We start from the raw sequence: 18,164 nt of genomic DNA on the forward strand, positions 1-18,164 counted from the left end.
GGCTCCTTTCCCACTTCTTCTAAAACTAGCATTTTTTCTTAGTATCTTCTTTCTTCTTTTTAGATAGAATAAAATATAGCAAGAGTATTTTACCAAAAAGCTCAAACAGCCACTATACTCAACGACCAGAGTAATTCTCAAAGAAACCTATCGTTACTGAAAAACAGAACATGAAATCCCCAGTTGTAGCAAACACTCCCTTCCCCTCACTGACCTGTTATTTGGGAATTCAGCTGTAAAAATAAACTTGGTGCTTGCTTTGGAGGAAATGCTGCAGGTGGGAGAAGTTAACTCATTGAGATCCAGCAGAAAAATCTCTTTCTTTTAGTTATTTTGATTTATTTCAAGTCTGAAAAACTTGATTAAAAGTGCATGAAGAATTGTTGGTTTGCATGTGATGCTTCTAAAACCTTGGCATTCTTTGTGTACCAGGTGTTGACCTATAAGAAAGCAAAGCAGATAGATAGGGATTACAAAGACCTGAACTGCCATTACTATTCTAATATAACAAGATACTAAAATCATTGAAAAGGATGGCTATTTTTTTTCAAATTAATATTCCATATGTGGAGACTATCTTGTGTAGAGTATTTTCTCTTTTTTTTTGTTGGTGTTAAGCATTAAGTAATAAAAGATCATCTGTTCATCTTCCATAATTATATGGCTTGACAAGCCTGATATCTGCGCAGTGGTGATAATTACTATATTTGCATGCATGTGATTTACTGTGCTTTGATTCTGTATGAACAACCATAGTTTTATTTTCCCAAGGTCAGGCATGTAGTAAGAACTGTATATTTTTCTATTTTTCTTTTCATTTTGCAAGATATATAACAACATTATGAAACAGCCGATTTCCAAGAATTAGTTAAAAGAGAGCACATCTAATTTCTGGTATTAGCTTCCTGTTTTCCTGCTATCAAAGTGAAAAAGTGAAAAACTGGTTCTCATACTGAGCACTAGTTTACCTCAGTTCATGGTGAAGGCGGTACAGGCTGCACGGATCGTTTCTAGAAACCTCTTCGCCCACCTCCCTTAAGTATTTTTTCAGAAACACTGCTTAGGACTTGCAGCTGCTCATGCTGGATTTGCAGGATTATCCCCTCTTGAAACATGATGTTTATCCTTGGCCCATGTCAACGAACAGGGATTTCTGGAATTTAAAAAAAGCCCGAGACTTTTAATTTTCAACACTTTATTAAGAGGTGTTTGTTCTTGAAACTACAGAGGCCAATCACGCACCACCCCACTCCACTTGTACCAAAAATAGCTTCACCTGGAAGCTAAGATTGGGTCTAGAGTCCACTCCCTATTTCTGATAGTTTGCTTGCACTTTTTATGAAAAGATTGCACTATCATGGTAGCTAAAGCACAGGTCTAGAGGTAATAACAATGAGAAAAGGACTAAACTGAACTGATAATGGGTATCTGAAGCATTGGCACCCCACCACGCTCACAGAACAACTACATGACCCATCGGTGCAAACAGCGATAAGCAAACAACAGCAAGCTGTGTTAATTTTGTGCAAGGTTGTGTTGACTATGATAATATGTTCATAAATCTCATCTTAAACTGAAAGTACAGGCTCAGATAGGTAACACGGGAAGACACAATGTGAAACCGCTCATGCTCTGACAGCATACTTAGAATCATAGACTCGTTTTAGTTGGAAAGGACCTTTAAGATCATCGAGTCCAACCATTAACCTAACACTGCCAAGTCCACCACTAAACCATGTCCCTAAGCACCACATCTACAGATCTTTTCAATACCTCCAAGGATGGTGACTCCACCGCTTCCCTGGGCAGCCTGTTCAAATGTTTGATAACCCTTTTGGTGGAAAAATTTTTCCTGATATCCAACTTAAACCTGCCCTGGAGCAACTCGAGGACGTGTCCTCTTGTCCTGTCACTTGTTAACTGGGAGAAGAGACCAACACCCTCCTCGCTACAACCTCCTTTCAGGTAGTTGTAGAAAGTGATAAGGTCTCCCCTGAGCCTCCTTTTCTCCATACTAAACACCCCCAGTTCCCTCAGCCGCTCCTCATAAGACTTGTTCTCCAGACCCTTCACCAGCTTTGCTGCCCTTCTTTGGACTTGCTCCATCACCTCAATGTCTTTCTTGTAGTGAGGGGCCCAGAACTGAACACAGGGTTCGAGGTGCCGAGTACAGGGGGACGATCACTTCCCTGGTCCTGTTGGCCACACTATTTCTGATACAAGCCAGGATGCTTTTGGCTTTCTTGGCCACCTGGGCACACTGATGGCTCATATTCAGCTGGCCCATACATCAACACACCCAGGTCCTTTTCCACAAGGCAGCTTTCCAGCCACTCTTCCCCAAGCCTGTAGCGTTGCATGGGGTTGTTGTGACCCAAGCGCAGGACCTGACACTTGGCCTTGTTGAATCTCATACACTTGGCCTTGGCCCATCGATCCAGCCTGTCCAGATCCCTCTGCAGAGCCTTCCTACCCTCAAGCAGATCAACACTCCCACCCAACTTGGTGTCATCTGTGAACTTACTGAGGGTGCACTCAATCCCCTCGTCCAAATCATTGATAAAGCTATTGAACAGAACTGGCCCCAATACTGAGCCCTGGGAAACACCACTTGTGACCAGCCACCAACTGGATTTAACTCCATTCACCCCAACTCTTTGGGCCCAGCCACCCAGACAGTTTTTTACCCAGCAAAGTGTATGCCAGTCCAAATCATGAGCAGCCAGTTTCTCCAGGAGAATGCTGTGGGGAATGGTGTCAAAGGCTTTACTGAAGTCTAGGTAGACAACATCCACAGCCTTTCCGTCATCCAATAAGCGGGTCACCTTGTCATAGAAGGAGATCACGTTAGTCAAGCAGGACCTGCCTTCCATAAACCCATGCTGACTGGGCCTGATCACCTGGTTGTCCTGTATGAGCCACGTGATGGCACTCCTGATCTGCTCCATAAGCTTCCCCAGCACCAATGTCAGAGCCTTGTTTGGCCTATTGCAGTTTGCAAAGGCTGCTAAAAGTCATCTCCTTTCACAAAGCTGGGGGCAGAGGAGCCTTTCCCCACCTCACCTTCAAAGAGGTGTCATTTTGGTTTATCTCAGAAGCTGTTACACATTTGTTTAGATGACCTAATCCAATAGCACCCCTTGAACTCCTGACACAGGAGACAGCATCACCAGGGTGCTTAGGATGTGGCGTGTGCCCTCATGGCCAGGAAGGCCAACGGCATGCTGGGGTGCATTAGGGAGAGTGTGGTCAGCAGGTCAATGGAGGTTCTCCTCCCCCTCTACACTGCCCTAGTGAGGCCACACCTATGTGAAGTTCTGGGCCCCCCAGTTCAAGAAAGATAAGGAACTACTGGAGAGAGTCCAGTGGAGGGCTACAAAGATGATTAGACTGGAGGATCTCTCTTATGAGGAACAGCTGAGGGAGCTGGGTCTGTTTAGCCTGGAGAAGACTGAGGAAGGATCTTATCAATGCCTACAAATACCTTAAGGGTGGGTGTCAAGGGGATGGGACCAGACTCTCCTCAGTGGTGCCCAGCGACAGGACAAGGGGCAATGGGCACAAACTGAAACATGGGAAGTTCCATCTGAAAATGAGGAAAAACTTCCTTACTTTGAGGGTGACAGAGCAATGGAACAGGCTGCCCAAAACCCACCTGAACATGACCCTGTGCAAGCTGCTGTAGGGGAACCTGCTTTGGCAGGGGGTTGGACTAGATGATCTCCAGAGGCCCTTCCAACCCCAACCCCTCTGTGATTCAGATTGTACTTTCACAGGTTTTGTTTGTTTGTTTTTTGCTTGGAGGGCTTTTAAAAAGTAGGTGTTTACAACAGGAGCAGAGATTGTTTTAGCCTTCAGTCTCCAGCGTTTCAGACCTGCACTAGACCCGAGGCAACAGCCAAGACGGGAGCCCTAAAGCTCCCCACCCCCACCCCGCAAAGCCCTGCAGGAAGGACATGAAACCCCAAGTCACCGGGTGGCAGAAAGGGGAACCGGCGCTTTCCTGAACAGCGCCTCAGCTGCCACCCGGGGCTGCGGTTTCGGTGTGCAAAGCCGCCGCAGCGACGCCGCCTCACGGCGCTTCCGCGGGCAGGGCTGCGGGACGGGTGGCTCCGAACGACATCGAGGAACCGCTGCAGCGTGCGAAAGCACACAGCCATCTACGGGTTTATCTTGTCAAGGGTTCCCGTTGGGCATCACGGGCCCTCCTCCCTCCTCCTGGCCCCCCTCGCAGGCTCTCAGCGGAGGGCAGGCGGCTGGCGAAGGCCCGGCCCCGGCGGCACCTCCCCTCAGCGAGGCCGCAACCCCGAGGGGTCCCGGCTCCAGGCTGGGCCGCGGGGCGGGCGGTGTCCTGCCGTCAGCGCCACAGGCTTTCCTCGGAGGGCGCGATTCTGCCCCCTCGGTGCTTGGCTGGCGTGAGGCGGCGCACGCGGGTAGCGGCCCGGCGGGACGCGTTTGCTGCCGCCCGCCCAACCCGTCAGCCGGGCCGGGGGAGGCGGGAACGCGTAACAAAGGGACGCGTCCCCTTTAAACACCTCCCCCGCCCCCTCTCACGTGATGCAGGGCAGGGGCGGGGATTCCGCGGCGCGTCACTTCCGTTTCTCTCGTGGTGCAGAGGAGCCGCGCGCGGCGCAGGACGTGAGTGTTGGGGTCCCCCCCCGAGCGCCCCAGCGGGGCCGCCGCCATCTTCGCCGTCCCCTGGCCCCGCCGCTGACTGTGGGGGGCTCGGCGCCTCCCGGCCGGCTCGGGGAAGGCGCGCTGGGCAGCCGTGTGGCGGGGGCTTCCCCTTTTCCTCGAGTGCCCGCTGTGCCCCGCGGCAGGGATGCCCCCGCTGTGAAGCGGGTCTGGGGCGGGAGGAGGAGCCGCTGTTGAGGAGAAGCTGCCATGTTGGGGGGGCAAAGAGGATTTGAGTGAGGGAGAAAATGGCGGCAGGGAACCGCCCGGCTCCGTCCCCCCCACGCAGGGATCAGACCCTGCCCGCTGACGACCCCCAACGCTTTTTTTTTTTTTTGTGCCGCTTTTTCTCTCCGCCGCCGCCGGTGACCTGCAGCCGTTTAGCTGCCACTCTGCTGCGGGAGGACCTGGGCGCCTTGCCCGCGCCCCCCTATTCGGGCCCTCGCTCCTTTCCCCTGGGGGGCAACACGAGCTGTGGAAAAGAGGAATAGGGGAGGAAAATGGCGGCTGGGATCCGCCTACCTGGTGTTCCTAGCGCGGCCGCGCTTATCTTTACCCTCTCCCTTTCCGCCGTCCTCGCTTGGCCCGTCTCCTCCCGCCCTCGCTCTCACCGGTGCTTCGGTGTCTCCTCACGCTCTGCCTGCCAGCCTCTCCCGAGGGGCACCTACCAGCCCCCGTTTATTTTTCCATCAACTTCCGCCCCCACCTTCCTCCATGTTGTCACTCCCTCATCCTGATGCGGACCCTGGGGTTATCCCAAGCTGGTGCCCGATCCCGTCTCGTATCAGTCTTTTCTTGTTCGGCTCCCCGATTTCATGTCATCGCTGTGCTTATTTTTACGCTGTCCCATACTAGCTCTCCTCTGCCTCCATCCTGCAGCGTGGCTTATGTTTGCTTCTCTGTACCTGTTTCATTTTCAGTGCTATGGCTTGCATCGTTGTGCTCCAAGCTGTTACGACAGAGCTTACCCTACTTTAGAACCACATTGATCCATTCAGACTCCTTTTTTTTCCTGTGCATATGGTATATTTCACTACCAGCTTAAAAACACCACTATTCCTTTTTCTTTCCTGAGACAGACTTCTTTAATCTTTTGTTAGCCTTTCCTAGCTGTAGTTCATTTTATACAGTTTCTCTCTGGGATGCTTATTTTTATTCTGAAAGAACAAATGAGCTGTTTATTTGTTACAAAGAGTTTCTAGTAGCACACAAGATGTGCAACTGCTATATCTGACCACATGTTTGCATACTAGAGTTGCAGAAGCACACCTGGCAGCATGCATTCAAGGAAAGTTGAATGTCTGGCAAAATGAATAGACTCTACTGACTGATGTGTTGAAGCTGCAGTGGAAATATTAATTGCAATACTGTAGTTCACTGTAACTGAGGTGTTTTTTCAGACTCTTGTATTATTGGTGGGAACCTCAGCTTCGTGTATGATGGCTGTGCAGCATGTTACTTGCAAGTCCAGCTCGGTGAAATGCCCATGTAAGAGCATAGATAATGCTAGGGCCTTAATAGTTTATATTTGTGAATGTAATACTAAGAATTCAACTGGAGGACAGTATTGTATTGTATTTTTTACGTTGTGGTTTCTGCCAGACCTGGGTGTATGTGAAACTAGTGAAAAATTGTCCCTCTGTAAGCAGTTCGGAAACTAAAACAATGCATTTAATGCAGTTGCTGCAAACAGGGGAATTGAGATAAGAGGGAAGAGTGACTGAGATCACATCTGCAACGTCTGTTAAAGCTTATATGAAAAGGCAGGCAAGTCTTTGGGAAGGTTTTGAATAAGATGAGCCTTTACAAACAGGTTTGAAGATGGGTTTCCAGCCATAATGGGACGTATTCCTTGTATAGTGTTCTCATGTTATTTTTCTCTTTCTAGAATGCCTAAGTCAAAGGAACTTGTGTCTTCAAGCTCGTCTGCCAGTGATTCAGATAGTGAAGTTGACAAAAAGGTGAACATTATATGCAGTTTATTACTACTGTATTAACTCTTATATTTCAGGCTGGGGATAAGGAATTAGGTGAGCATTATGTCACAACATGCATGTTATTCCATATGATTTATCAGACACTTAAACCAAAACACCCCCCTCTCCCACTCCCACCCTCCCCAACAACTACAACAACAACAAAACACCTCCCAAGACTGGGGTTTGGGTGAATAGGATGCTTTTTGCCTTGCAGTAAACTTCTTAAGTTGCATTTGGTCTCTCCAGGATTTTCCATATGATATATCTAACCACAAGCTTCCTGGAATTCTTTGCTGCTTTGTGGCAAGTGATAGAAGGCTTCTGTATAATCTGCCCCTGGTGGCAAGAATTTGGGCTAATTTTGAGGACAAATGCGCTTCCCACACGCATTTTGGTATCTTAATTACTTGTCTAGAACAGAAGCTTCCACTTGCCCTGTCCTTCATGTGCTGCTTGCTTGTCTTGTTTGTGTGTTCTTTATCTCTGTTTCTTACAGATTCTTGTGTTTACTGTAATACTGTCTGCTAGTTTCTCACTTAAAAGCTGAGTCAACCTGAATGTCTTTGAGTTCATTAATTTTAGCATATGTTAGCTATTCTAAATGTATAAATTGAGTGGTCCCATTCATTTTTAATAGTTATTTATAAGTTTGTATAGATGTACCAGTTATTATGAAAAAAAACAGTGAATTTATCTTTTTAAGAAATGATAGGTGGTAACACAGACATCAGGTCTTTTAGTGTAGTATGTGAAGAGACTCAGTCTCCTTTACTGAGTTGGTGCAGACGTGACTTGGTTGTACTTTGCGAATTAAGCCTTCTGTCAAATCTTAATATGAGAAAATGGTCAGGTGGTTTTTTTTTTGATAGGGAAATATATTGCTGAAAAGACATAGTCTAACAGTCTGCTTTAGTGGGCAGTAAGGTGCTTCTTTTTTTTTTCCTGTTATAACCTCTCATATTTGATGGAACTGTGTGTCTTTAAAAGGGGTTGTCCACAACATGGTTCTAGCAGGTGAGACTAATTTTTGGTATCTTTGTGTTACTCTCTTATGGGGTGGGCATGGTTACTATGTAACCATTAGTAGAAATAGTAACTTTGTAGCATCTGCAGGTAATCTGATTTACAGGTGATATCATCTGAATATTTAAAAAACATGTTTAATTTATCATGCTATGGACAGAGATTTGACGCTGATTTAAAAAAAAAAAATCTGCTCTGATGGAGGTGATTTCCTGATCCTTTCTTCATTATCTCATCTCTATTTTTTTTTTCTTTTCTAGAAGAGTTGTAAGCTGTCCTGCATTTTTTGTTGCACTCGGTGGAAAGGAAGGTGAAACTTCCATCAGACTTAACATTTTTTATTAGAACTACTGAACCAGCAGTATTACTGCGCAGAAAGAGTAGGCTTTTTGAAATGTATTTTGATCTAATTTGGTTCTCTTTAAAGCTGAAGTATTGTGATGAACTTTACTGGGAACAGAATTGGGCTCATTTGAAGATTTTTTTGAATTTTTTTTTTAAATTCCAGTCTAAACGTACAGTTCTGGATTCTCAGAAGGAAGGTGATAATGCGCATTGCATAGTAGTAGTTTGTGACCTCTAACCTAAACTTCTTGTAACTTACAGAATGAGTTTTGTTTCATGCTTTTCTTTTTTTTATTCTTGCTCCAAGGCAAAGCGGAAAAAGCAAGCAGCGCCAGAAAAGCCTATAAAGAAACAAAAGACGGGTGAAAGTTCAAAAGGTGCAGCTTCTTCTAAGCAAAGCAGTAACAGAGACGAGAATATGTTTCAGGTAAAATTGATGACTCTTAGAGCCTGGTTAGCATAACATGTTACATCATATTCAGTATAAATTTTGTGAGGTAATCTGAATATCTTGACAGCATAGTGCTTGGTCTCCTGAAGCCTGGGTCAAAGGGGATTGCGATGCTAGGATGCAGATGAGATGCTCAGAAAAAGCGTTGTCAGGTTTCAGCAGAGTAGAAGAATCTGAGTTGTAGCAGCTGATATAACCCTCTGTTTTTGCCCATGGTAACTCTGGGTGGTCATTTTGTCCATAAATACAGCACTTAACCATGAGTATACTGTAAATATTAGATCAGGGCTATCTCTACATGGAAATGTTTTTTAATCAGAACTCTTGAAAGAAAGGTTCTTGGAAACCAAAGTATGGACTCTTCATTCCTATTTAACTAGGTCAAGGGCAGATTGTCTTGGAATGTTTTGCTTGTTCCTTTGTTTTATGGTGCAGGCTTTCGCACTGAACGTCCAAAAAGATTGTAATTGTTGACATCGTCCTTGTTTTTAAGACAGGATGAATGTACATGTTTCAGTAGCAAGATGCATTTTTGAATTCAGGGTACTGCAGTTCCTGGGGTTAGCCGAGGCAGCAGCAGCGTGTGCTGAAAGCTCTGCGAGAATATACATAGCTCAGAATTAGCTATTTTAGAGGTGTGGATCAAGACTTACTAAACGTCTCTGACTAGCTGGTTGGAAAGGAACTTAAATGCTTGAAGACTTTGATTCTTAAGTTTGTGAAAGGGTATGGGAGAGGTGCCTAATAAGATGTCCTCGGCACAGAGTAAGACAAAAGAAATGGTTTTGGGCTGTAACTGTGCAAAGTAATATGGCAAAAAAAAATCTTTTCTAGAGAGAAAACCGGCTTGATTTATATTGTTATACAGGGCAGTTATTCTTAATGTATCGATTCTCACTTTCCTCTTCACGTATAGTTGTGAGGGAGAGTTTCAATTGAAGGCAGTGCCTTGACTTCTCCATCGAAGGAAGAATACAGTATTTTTAGTTCTTCTGGGGCATGCTTTGAACCATGTAGGGAAAACGAGACAGTGTCTTCTACACTTAATGAAGTGAACTGCAGTTAGAACTCAAAGAAACTACTATGTATAAGCTTTATGCTATGTTTGTAATAAGTTCAGAAATTCCAGCCTTGGGAAAGCAGTTAAAATTTTTAATGCTCCCCTGATGCAAAAAAACCCCAAACCCTTTCAAATAAAAGCAAAAATATTTGCGTGCTCTGGTTTCTTTCAACCTTTTTGACCTAAGATAATAAAAAGTTACTAAAAACAGACAGTAGAGGACTCCTTTTAGTCTGATAAGAACAGTATTCTTCCAGTGTTGAGTATAATACAGAAAAAAAATTTGCATATCGCCTTGACCTAAAACATCGGTGTTACTTAGTCTCTGCCTGCCTTTTAGTTAATCAATAACAAAATTTTTTTATATTGCTTATTGTGTTATGTGAAGCATTGTGAGTTTTTTCATGCTATATCAGCTTATGTGCGTTAACCAAGATGCAACTGTTTCAGTGTAGAAATAGCACTGTAGGTCTGAAGATAATTCCCCTCTCTCCCCCTACTCAAGAGAGCATGCTGTAAGATCGAGTTGCATGTTAATTTTTTAGGTATGGTTTTGTTTGTTCTAGGACTATTAGTAATACTAGAAACTTTCCTTTCTGCTTTCCCATGGCAGTAAAATGATCTCTGATGTGCAAGTGACTTTGTAGTGTAAGTTACAAGCATTGCTTCCATTGATGGAAATCAGGCCGTAAAGCATTCATAGGATAGTCAGAAGTTCTGTGATGTCCATATTATGTGTGGGAGTGACAGCAAATGATGTGAAACTCTAGAGGCTTGTTCTACACCTTCAGGCTGTGTTCTTAATGTGTACAGCTTCCCTTAATATGGAGCTCATTGTGACAGCTGTATTCAGAAGATTCAGCATTTTCAAAAAGATCTACTTTTTACTATTTTTGTTTGAGACTAATGTTGGTGTAATGGTATTCTTGAAACTAATTGTGAAGAACAGTATAAATGTAAGTAGAAGGGAATTAATACAGTATAAGAGACCAAGTGTATTTTATTTATTTACATGTCTTGGCCTTTTTAGGTTTCATAGGGAGCCTGGTATACTTTGGAATTTGTTAAAGGATTTGGGTGCAGTTGAGAGTGTGGAAATTTATCTTACTCCCATTTGTGATGTATTACTAGAGGCCCTAGGGACAAGCATTATTCATGTTAATGTGGAAGGGTTTAGTGTTGATACATTAGATTCCTGTCCATGGCTTCAGGCCAACATGAGCTCTGCATCATGTGCTTTGGTTAGTTTGACAAATCCTGTCATCTACCTATGCCTGTTTTGGATAAGGTTTGTTAATGCTGCCAGGATACAGTATTAATTACTATCCAGAGTGGAACCACGTTGCATGATGAGGCATTTCACTGAAATTGTTACTTCAAAAGTCAACCGTCTGTGTGTTGTCCCGCCACCCCCCCCCTCCCCTCCCTTTTTTCTTTTTTCTTTTTCTTTTAGAGTTTGGGTCATATTTACTTTTTGACTTGTGAGAAATAGTTCTTCAGTTTCCCAGTGTAATGTCTTTATCTATTATAGGCTCCTGAAAGTAGATAAATACTTAAGTTTATGATGCTCTGGAAAGGTGATTGGTTTAGCACATTAATTCTGAAACTTAGGTGGTCACTAATGCATTTCACAATCAATTTCCTGTGTTGCAGATCTCACTGTTTACAGAACTCTTTATTGTGCTCCTTCTAATGCTATACATACAGTTATCAGCTAAGAAAGAAGGATGCTTTTTTGCTGCTTTTACAGCTTTTGCTGTATACACAGTGTGTATACAGTTTAATCAAGAAAAACTGGAAATAGGAGGAAAAATGATGAAGGTGGTTACTGAAACTCATACAGGAAGTCAGTTGCATAGCTGTGAAAGGAACCAAGACACAGTTCAGTGCATTTTGTTCTAAGAAACAGAAACCTGGAAATAATGCCTTTAATGTCTTCTGATTTATGTAATTCAATAGAATAGTATAATCTAAGGAGCTGTGATATTTAATAAAAAGCGTATGAACTTGTCTATGAAGGTTGAACTGTGGTAACTACGCTGAGATAAGTCAATACAACCCTTGGTACACTACTGTGGTTATAGAGATACAAAGGTGTCTTAGATCAGTGAAATTATTCTAGGACCATCAGCTGCTGTGTGAAAAAAGAATTGTTCAGAAATGAATCTGTCCCAGAATTGCAGGTAACTGAACATCAAGAAACATCAACTTACTTAAATAGTTAAATCTATTGTTGAGGTTTTTAACCTTAGGTGTTAATTGAAACTGTACTTTAGAAGCCTATTTAAAGCTTTTAGCGGTGGCAGCTGTTTTGCATAGAGTTCAACTAAGTAATCAAAATTTAATGTGAGGATTCAGCTGAAATCTAAGCAGTGATGTAAAACCTAACTTAATTTCAGCATTTTCGTGTGGAACTGTTTCCATTTAAGGTAGACTTACTGATTGCGTAAACGTGAACTTTGCATTACTGCCCCTTGCCTTACTGTAGTTAAATTAAGACATGTAGTCTTATTCTTAAAATTAAAGTCCTAAACCTTTTTACTGTATTTGAAGCTGTAATCTGCTATATTGTATTGGATTTTATTTCCTAGAGCAAATCTGGAATTACTTGGCAATGTACTAATGTTCTTTGATAGCCCTGGAAAAAAAAAGGTGTTGCAGAGTGCTGCTACTTGAAGCTGTTCTTAGAGGTGGCCTTAAAAGTCACTGAAGTGTTAAAGGGCAAAACCAAGAAATGTTGTTCATGTAAGCTATTTAGGATATCCTTTGCCAGCAGTGTTGACGGACTTGGGCATGGTACCAAGTTTGGTCTGAAAGAACAAAGCTACCATGACATCATACCTTATTTTTGAATGTTACATTTGTAGTACTGTGAAAGTATTTAATAAATCAGTCAAAATTACTGTCTTATAAACGGTAATGTCTTGTTCATTTTGAAGGATGCTTTGCAGTAGGAAAACAACTGCTTCGGGGTTATGATACCTAAAGATGTCCTAATTGTTTTAAAATCAATTTTAGAGTTAATTTAGCATGGTCTGCATAAGAAGAAAAATTACTTTAAGCAAATATAAAGCATTCTCGTTTTTATCTACTTTATGAAATAACAGCTTATGACTTAAACATCTATGGATGATTTTAGTTAACTGGAGAGTTGTTCAAGCTTTCTGGTCAGACTTAGTGGTAGTAAGATGTGTTTGAGCCCTCATTAAATTATATCAAGATGCACAAACTAAGGAAGTTGAAAACTAAAGTTCATGTTTTATCAGGAAGGAATATTCTATTTTAAAATTGTTTACTTCAGAATGTGTTCTTTCTTCATAAAGTGTATCCAGAAGGTGCACACAGAATTCTTAAGAATTTCTTACATGAATTGTATTTGATGGTGTTTTCATTATCTAATTTCTGATTCTCAGATTCACATTATACTTTGAATTTATTGGAACAAATATTTTTTGATCAAATTTGGAAAGATGTTTAATAAGCCTAAATATGTATTGTAATGCATAGTTGTCAGTGTGCCTGTCCCCCGCCCCCTCCCCCGCCAAAGCACCCTTCTAGTTCAGTTAAGCCAGTGTGGTGCAGAAATTATGGAATTCCAAAGTCGTTCCATGCTATGCTACATGCTGGTAAACTTAGAGGGTTTGGATGGTTTTTTGGAACACCTTATACAGTGAGATAGTCTTTTAAGCACAGTTCCAGTGAAGTGCCATGAGGACTTGGGAGCAGGCATGGTACAGTTGGTGGCTTACTTTCATTTCCATCTGTATTTACTGTGTTTAAAAAAAAGAAAAAAAAAACCCAACTAGAAGTCCCTCTAGAAATTGTGGTTATCTCATGTGAATATCTAATTTGATTTCTGTACGTATGGAATGGACTAAAATTCAGATTTGGGAGTAGAGCTCCCTCTTTCCCTGTTTGTTTACAACTGCTGCAAAGAAAGATGATTATAATAGAGGCAAAATTTTGTTTCAGAAAACAGTAAATTAGTGGCTTTTGTAAGAAGTAAGCTTGTTAAGAATATAGGTATTTTTATTCTAGGAGAGCTACTTTTGCATTGAGCATTGAATGCTCAACTCATTTTAAGTCGTTCATCTATTTATATTGTCATTACTTATTAGCCTACTGACTACTCTGGATTAAGCTTGTGATCTAGTTGTTTCTCTGGTGTCTAAAATAAGCTGCAGTGTGCAATGTCACATGTCCGAGTCTGATACTGCTGGGAAAAGTGAATTCTGTGCTATGTAAATACCTAAAAGACCCTTATATGTGTTTTGACAGATTGGGAAAATGAGGTATGTCAGTGTTCGTGACTTTAAAGGGAAAGTCTTAATTGATATTAGAGAATATTGGATGGATCAAGAAGGTGAAATGAAGCCTGGCAGAAAAGGTATTGTTCTGCTTCATGTTGTATTGTATTAAAACATTGTCTGCGGTTTGCTGGACAACTTTATGTATCAATTTTTTATACTTTATTGCTACATGATATTTTTAGAGTAATATTTTTACTTTTTAATCATTTATATTTTAACAAATGATTATTTTTATCTGGAGATTTTAAACAAAAGCAAAGTAAGTTTGTTGGCCTGAGTCTGTTTTCCTAAATGGATCCTCTGTGATTTATGGAAAACAAGGCATCAAATACAAGCAAATTTGGTATGGGAGTTATAAACATAGCCATACTTTTTTTCCTCACATTAACTCAATCAACTCAATTTCTTTTATTACAATTGGATTTCTTATTTCAATAACTTAGTCATTTGTGATAAGATGTTAATTTCTTTACAATAATTATGTCCTTCAATTTCTATCAAATTTTAGGTTAAAATAATTAAAACATTTTATGTGACTAATTTTGTAAAAAATATGTCAAGATTTTAGTTGAGGTGAAAATACCTCAAGTCTTCCAAGTTTTTGTACTGTGTTTCTGATCTGCAGCATAAACCCTTGTACTTTTAATTGCCCCTCCCATACCTGCTTTTTATGGCATGCCGTCACTGAACCATTTTCAGAACTTTGCCACCTGCAAGATGAAGATGCAAGCATAGTTGCAGTAGTGTTTTGCTTATTGTCACATTGCTTCTGTTAGAAAAATCCGCTTTTGATTGGTTTTCATATTGCACCAAGGAAAGAGGTAAGTATGAAACATTGTGCCCTGGAGATTGAAGACATTTAGTGTAGAATCAGCATAAGGGTTGTTACATTCTTCTGGTGTGTCCAGGAGCCACACAGTGAATAGACATTAGGAAAGCCCAAGAAGCCTTTTCAACATTTCTTAAATAACCACTGAGAAATAGGTTTGTATGAACAGGTGTACTGGTACTGTAAAGGAAAATTTCTTGTTTTGGACATGTTGCTGCTACTTAACGAAAAAGATAACTTCTAAGGACTTTAAACGGCTGTGTTTTGAGGTAGAAGTCAAAAGTATATGCAGTTTGCGTGGTAAGCTACAGTGAGATTTGATGGGTAGGCCAAGTGACAAAAATTACATGATGTACATAGAAATGTTTTATCAATGTGGCAAAGGGACTGAATTTTATTAGGATAAAATTAATAATAAACTGATAGAGTATGTGAGTCTAATGTTCCATTGATGCAGTTAAGAGCTGCTTATCTAACTATCCTAAAATAGTATGAGCAGTTGAAATTGTGTAATAAAAACCAGGAAAAAAAAATCCAGCAGTTTAAATTATTGTGTCAGATTGTTTCAAACAGCAGGTCTGAACTGCGTGCAGTTCATCTGGTGTGTGGTTCAGGGACATTTTGATGACATTTGGTCCCGTAATAATGGTTATCACCATTTTCAAAAGAAACCTGCCTTCTGAAGACTGATGGAAAACTGCTGAGAATAACTCCATGCAAACTGCTCCCTGCTCAAAATTATGGTGGTGCTCTGATAAGACAGTGATGGTAGAATTGAAAAAAGGCAATGAGTCCCAAAAATGGAATTCAAAGTTTCACCTGTTTTCAGGTCCTGCTCCAGCTACAGGGAGAAAGCAATGAAGGAAGCCTGATCACTGAGGGGGTAGAGTGGGGGTAAATAGTACCTGGCTGGAGAGAGTATGAGAGGTAGGCCTGTGAGTCTGTACTTGCATATAGTTGGCATAGAGATTGTAGGGGTAGAATGAGGAGAATAAAGCATAAAGGAAGTATGTGCCTGGACTTGAGTGTGAGGAAGTATGAATTTAGAACTGAGGAGAGGGGTTGCGGGGCACTGAATGGTTGTTGATTGAATGTCACTAGAACCTGTAGTGAACTTGAAGTTAAAAAATAACTTCCATGTTGGTTTGTGAGTGTTAGGGTGTGGAATAGAGTATCTCCAAAATGTCACTTACAGCATGTGTTATTTACAGTGCTTTAAGAAACAGGAGGGGAAAAAACCCAGAATTGTGATACTTTAAAAGTGCATAGAAGTTCAGTCCACAGAGGTACGGCTTTCAGGAGCTAACAGGAGTACGAATGATTTCCAACATCTCACCCAGGGCTTTCGTGCTGCATTCTGTCAAGGCCAGAGCTGTATTTTGCTGTCTGTGTTTATCCTAACAGTTATGAATGAATTTGTTACACTGTACTCATTGTCTTTGTTGTTTGAACTTGTCTGGTGATAAGCTAAAGTCTAAAGTTAACTTGAAGTGTTCCCAGTGAGTAGTTCCACTTCGTAACTGAGATGGTTGTTGAAGTAGCTCAAGTATTAATAGTTATGACATAGACTTTGTGTTTGAAACCAGCCTTGATAGTAATTGTGCAAGATCCTGCACCACAATGTTCTTTTTGTCTTAAGTGTTTATTTTTAATGCATTTCAGGTATTTCTTTAAATCCAGAACAGTGGAACCAGCTGAAGGAACAGATTTCTGATATTGATGATGCAGTAAGAAAACTATAAAGACAGAGCCATACAGAAACTTTTATCATTTTGGTTGTTTTAAGCGGTCTTTTTACATTGGCTTTTGTTTTCTAAAATATTGTTTTCCAAGCTATTGTATATTTGGATTGCAAAACGATTTGTAAGATGAATACTTTTTTTATGTGCATTAAAAGTGTATTCTGAGTGAGGCTATTTGTGTATACTTTACTAAAAGGAAATGTGTTGCTTTCACCTCATGGTGTAAAATAAACAAATCAAATAATATGTAAAGCATACTTGTTTATGGCCTTTTGATTGAAAGTGTTTGCTCATAAGGCCACCTAATAGCTTTAGTCTTTGTTTTAGTTCAAGTTTAGTTAACAGTTAATATGAATTTGTTTTCTGAGGAGAATTCTTAAAATGTCTCCATTTATTTTTTTTCTTTTATTTCATACTATTTGGTATTGCCCTGACAGCTTTCTGCTTTAAGACTTGATACAAACAGTGAATACTTGGTAAAACACATTTTTGTAGATAATTTTAAATACTGTATTTGCTAATTTACCCTATTTATTCAGATGTAAACAGTCCTGACTATATAGACTTTTTTGCATTACTTGCATGAAGTGTTATGCTGAACAATAACACTTGAACACAGGCCACATGCTATTTCTTCCCATTTTTCTATAGCTTGCTTGAGTTAGAAAATGCAATTAGCCTTCTTTCTTGGACCCTAGGTTTTAGAATGTGATGCATAAACTTTTACAGTAATAGACATATACCTCAGAGTAAGATAGTATTTAAAAGCTCCAAATGTGGTTATTAGTGAGGTACCCTTTTCAAGCTTTGCATTAAATTCATTCTTGAACACATACTAACTAGTTATTCTATAGAAAAGAACAGTTAACCTGTCTTTGTAGGGCTTTTGTTCATTTGAGAGTATTGCATAAACAACGATGCTTAAACTAGGCTGTAACACAGGTTAAACAGTCAAACAGGGTTAAAATTGCTTCAGCCAAAATGTCTGGCTATCATGCTTCTGCACTGCCTGCCCAAACCCCTTAACTTGGCTTGATTTATGTGGTGTACACAGTACTTAGCGCTTACAGTGAAGCGCTGGTACATAGTGGATCATGGCTCTAGCAAACTTCGCTTGTCAACCATTGTACGATTCTGGTAAGAGAGGCATCTCCAGTGGAAGCTCTGTTAGACTAGATCCTGCCCCGGTTGAAGGGCTTCTTGGTAGGTGTCACAAACAGTGGAGTGAAGAAGGGAGAATATGATGTTTAGAACTTGGAGAGAAAAGGGGCACACCAGTATGGAAGTTAACGGTGAAGGGTCAAAGTTAGATGACGCATAATAACTACGGTGAAAAAATGTACAGTAGCGGAATTGGAGAAGAGTTCATTTTCTGACTTAATTCAGTTTATTGAAGGAAGAAGATGAAACAACTTCATGAAAATTTACATTTCAAGACTAGTGAATGTACAACTTAATTGGTTTGGCTGTAATTTTCCCATTTGATGTTAAACTTAATGTATTTTTAAAATTTTGTATAGATAAACAGGATTTACTGTTTGTTTAATTTTGGAATATCTTAATAAGATTGTTTATATTGCAGACATGCATGGAAGTGCCATACACAGACTGTTCCTGTGCTGCAGAGTATACAAATAGGTATTGAAGGGTGAGGAAGGGTGACTTCATAAAATTAAATATACATTATTTAATTTAAATACTATGTTAGATACCTCCACCTGCTTTTCAACTTACCCATCGTTGACATATTA

At 40.9% G+C, this 18,164-nt stretch overlaps 1 protein-coding gene across 2 annotated transcripts; it reads left to right on the top strand.

Moving 5' to 3' along the window:
- Positions 1-4,498: 4,498 nt before the first annotated feature.
- On the top strand, positions 4,499-16,665 carry SUB1 (SUB1 regulator of transcription). Of its 2 annotated transcripts, XM_068422637.1 has the most exons (5): positions 4,528-4,638; positions 6,563-6,635; positions 8,329-8,448; positions 13,811-13,919; positions 16,334-16,665. In XM_068422637.1, the coding sequence occupies exons 2-5, from the start codon at positions 6,564-6,566 to the stop codon at positions 16,411-16,413; spliced, it is 381 nt and encodes a 126-aa protein (XP_068278738.1). In that variant the 5' UTR covers positions 4,528-4,638; position 6,563; the 3' UTR covers positions 16,414-16,665. The 2 variants fall into 2 exon arrangements, with proteins under 2 accessions (XP_068278737.1, XP_068278738.1); XM_068422636.1 differs by lacking the exon at positions 6,563-6,635 and having other exon boundaries at positions 4,499-4,638.
- Positions 16,666-18,164: the final 1,499 nt, after the last annotated feature.

The sequence above is a fragment of the Nyctibius grandis genome, chromosome Z (assembly GCF_013368605.1).
Source record: "Nyctibius grandis isolate bNycGra1 chromosome Z, bNycGra1.pri, whole genome shotgun sequence".
Taxonomy (NCBI): domain Eukaryota; kingdom Metazoa; phylum Chordata; class Aves; order Nyctibiiformes; family Nyctibiidae; genus Nyctibius; species Nyctibius grandis.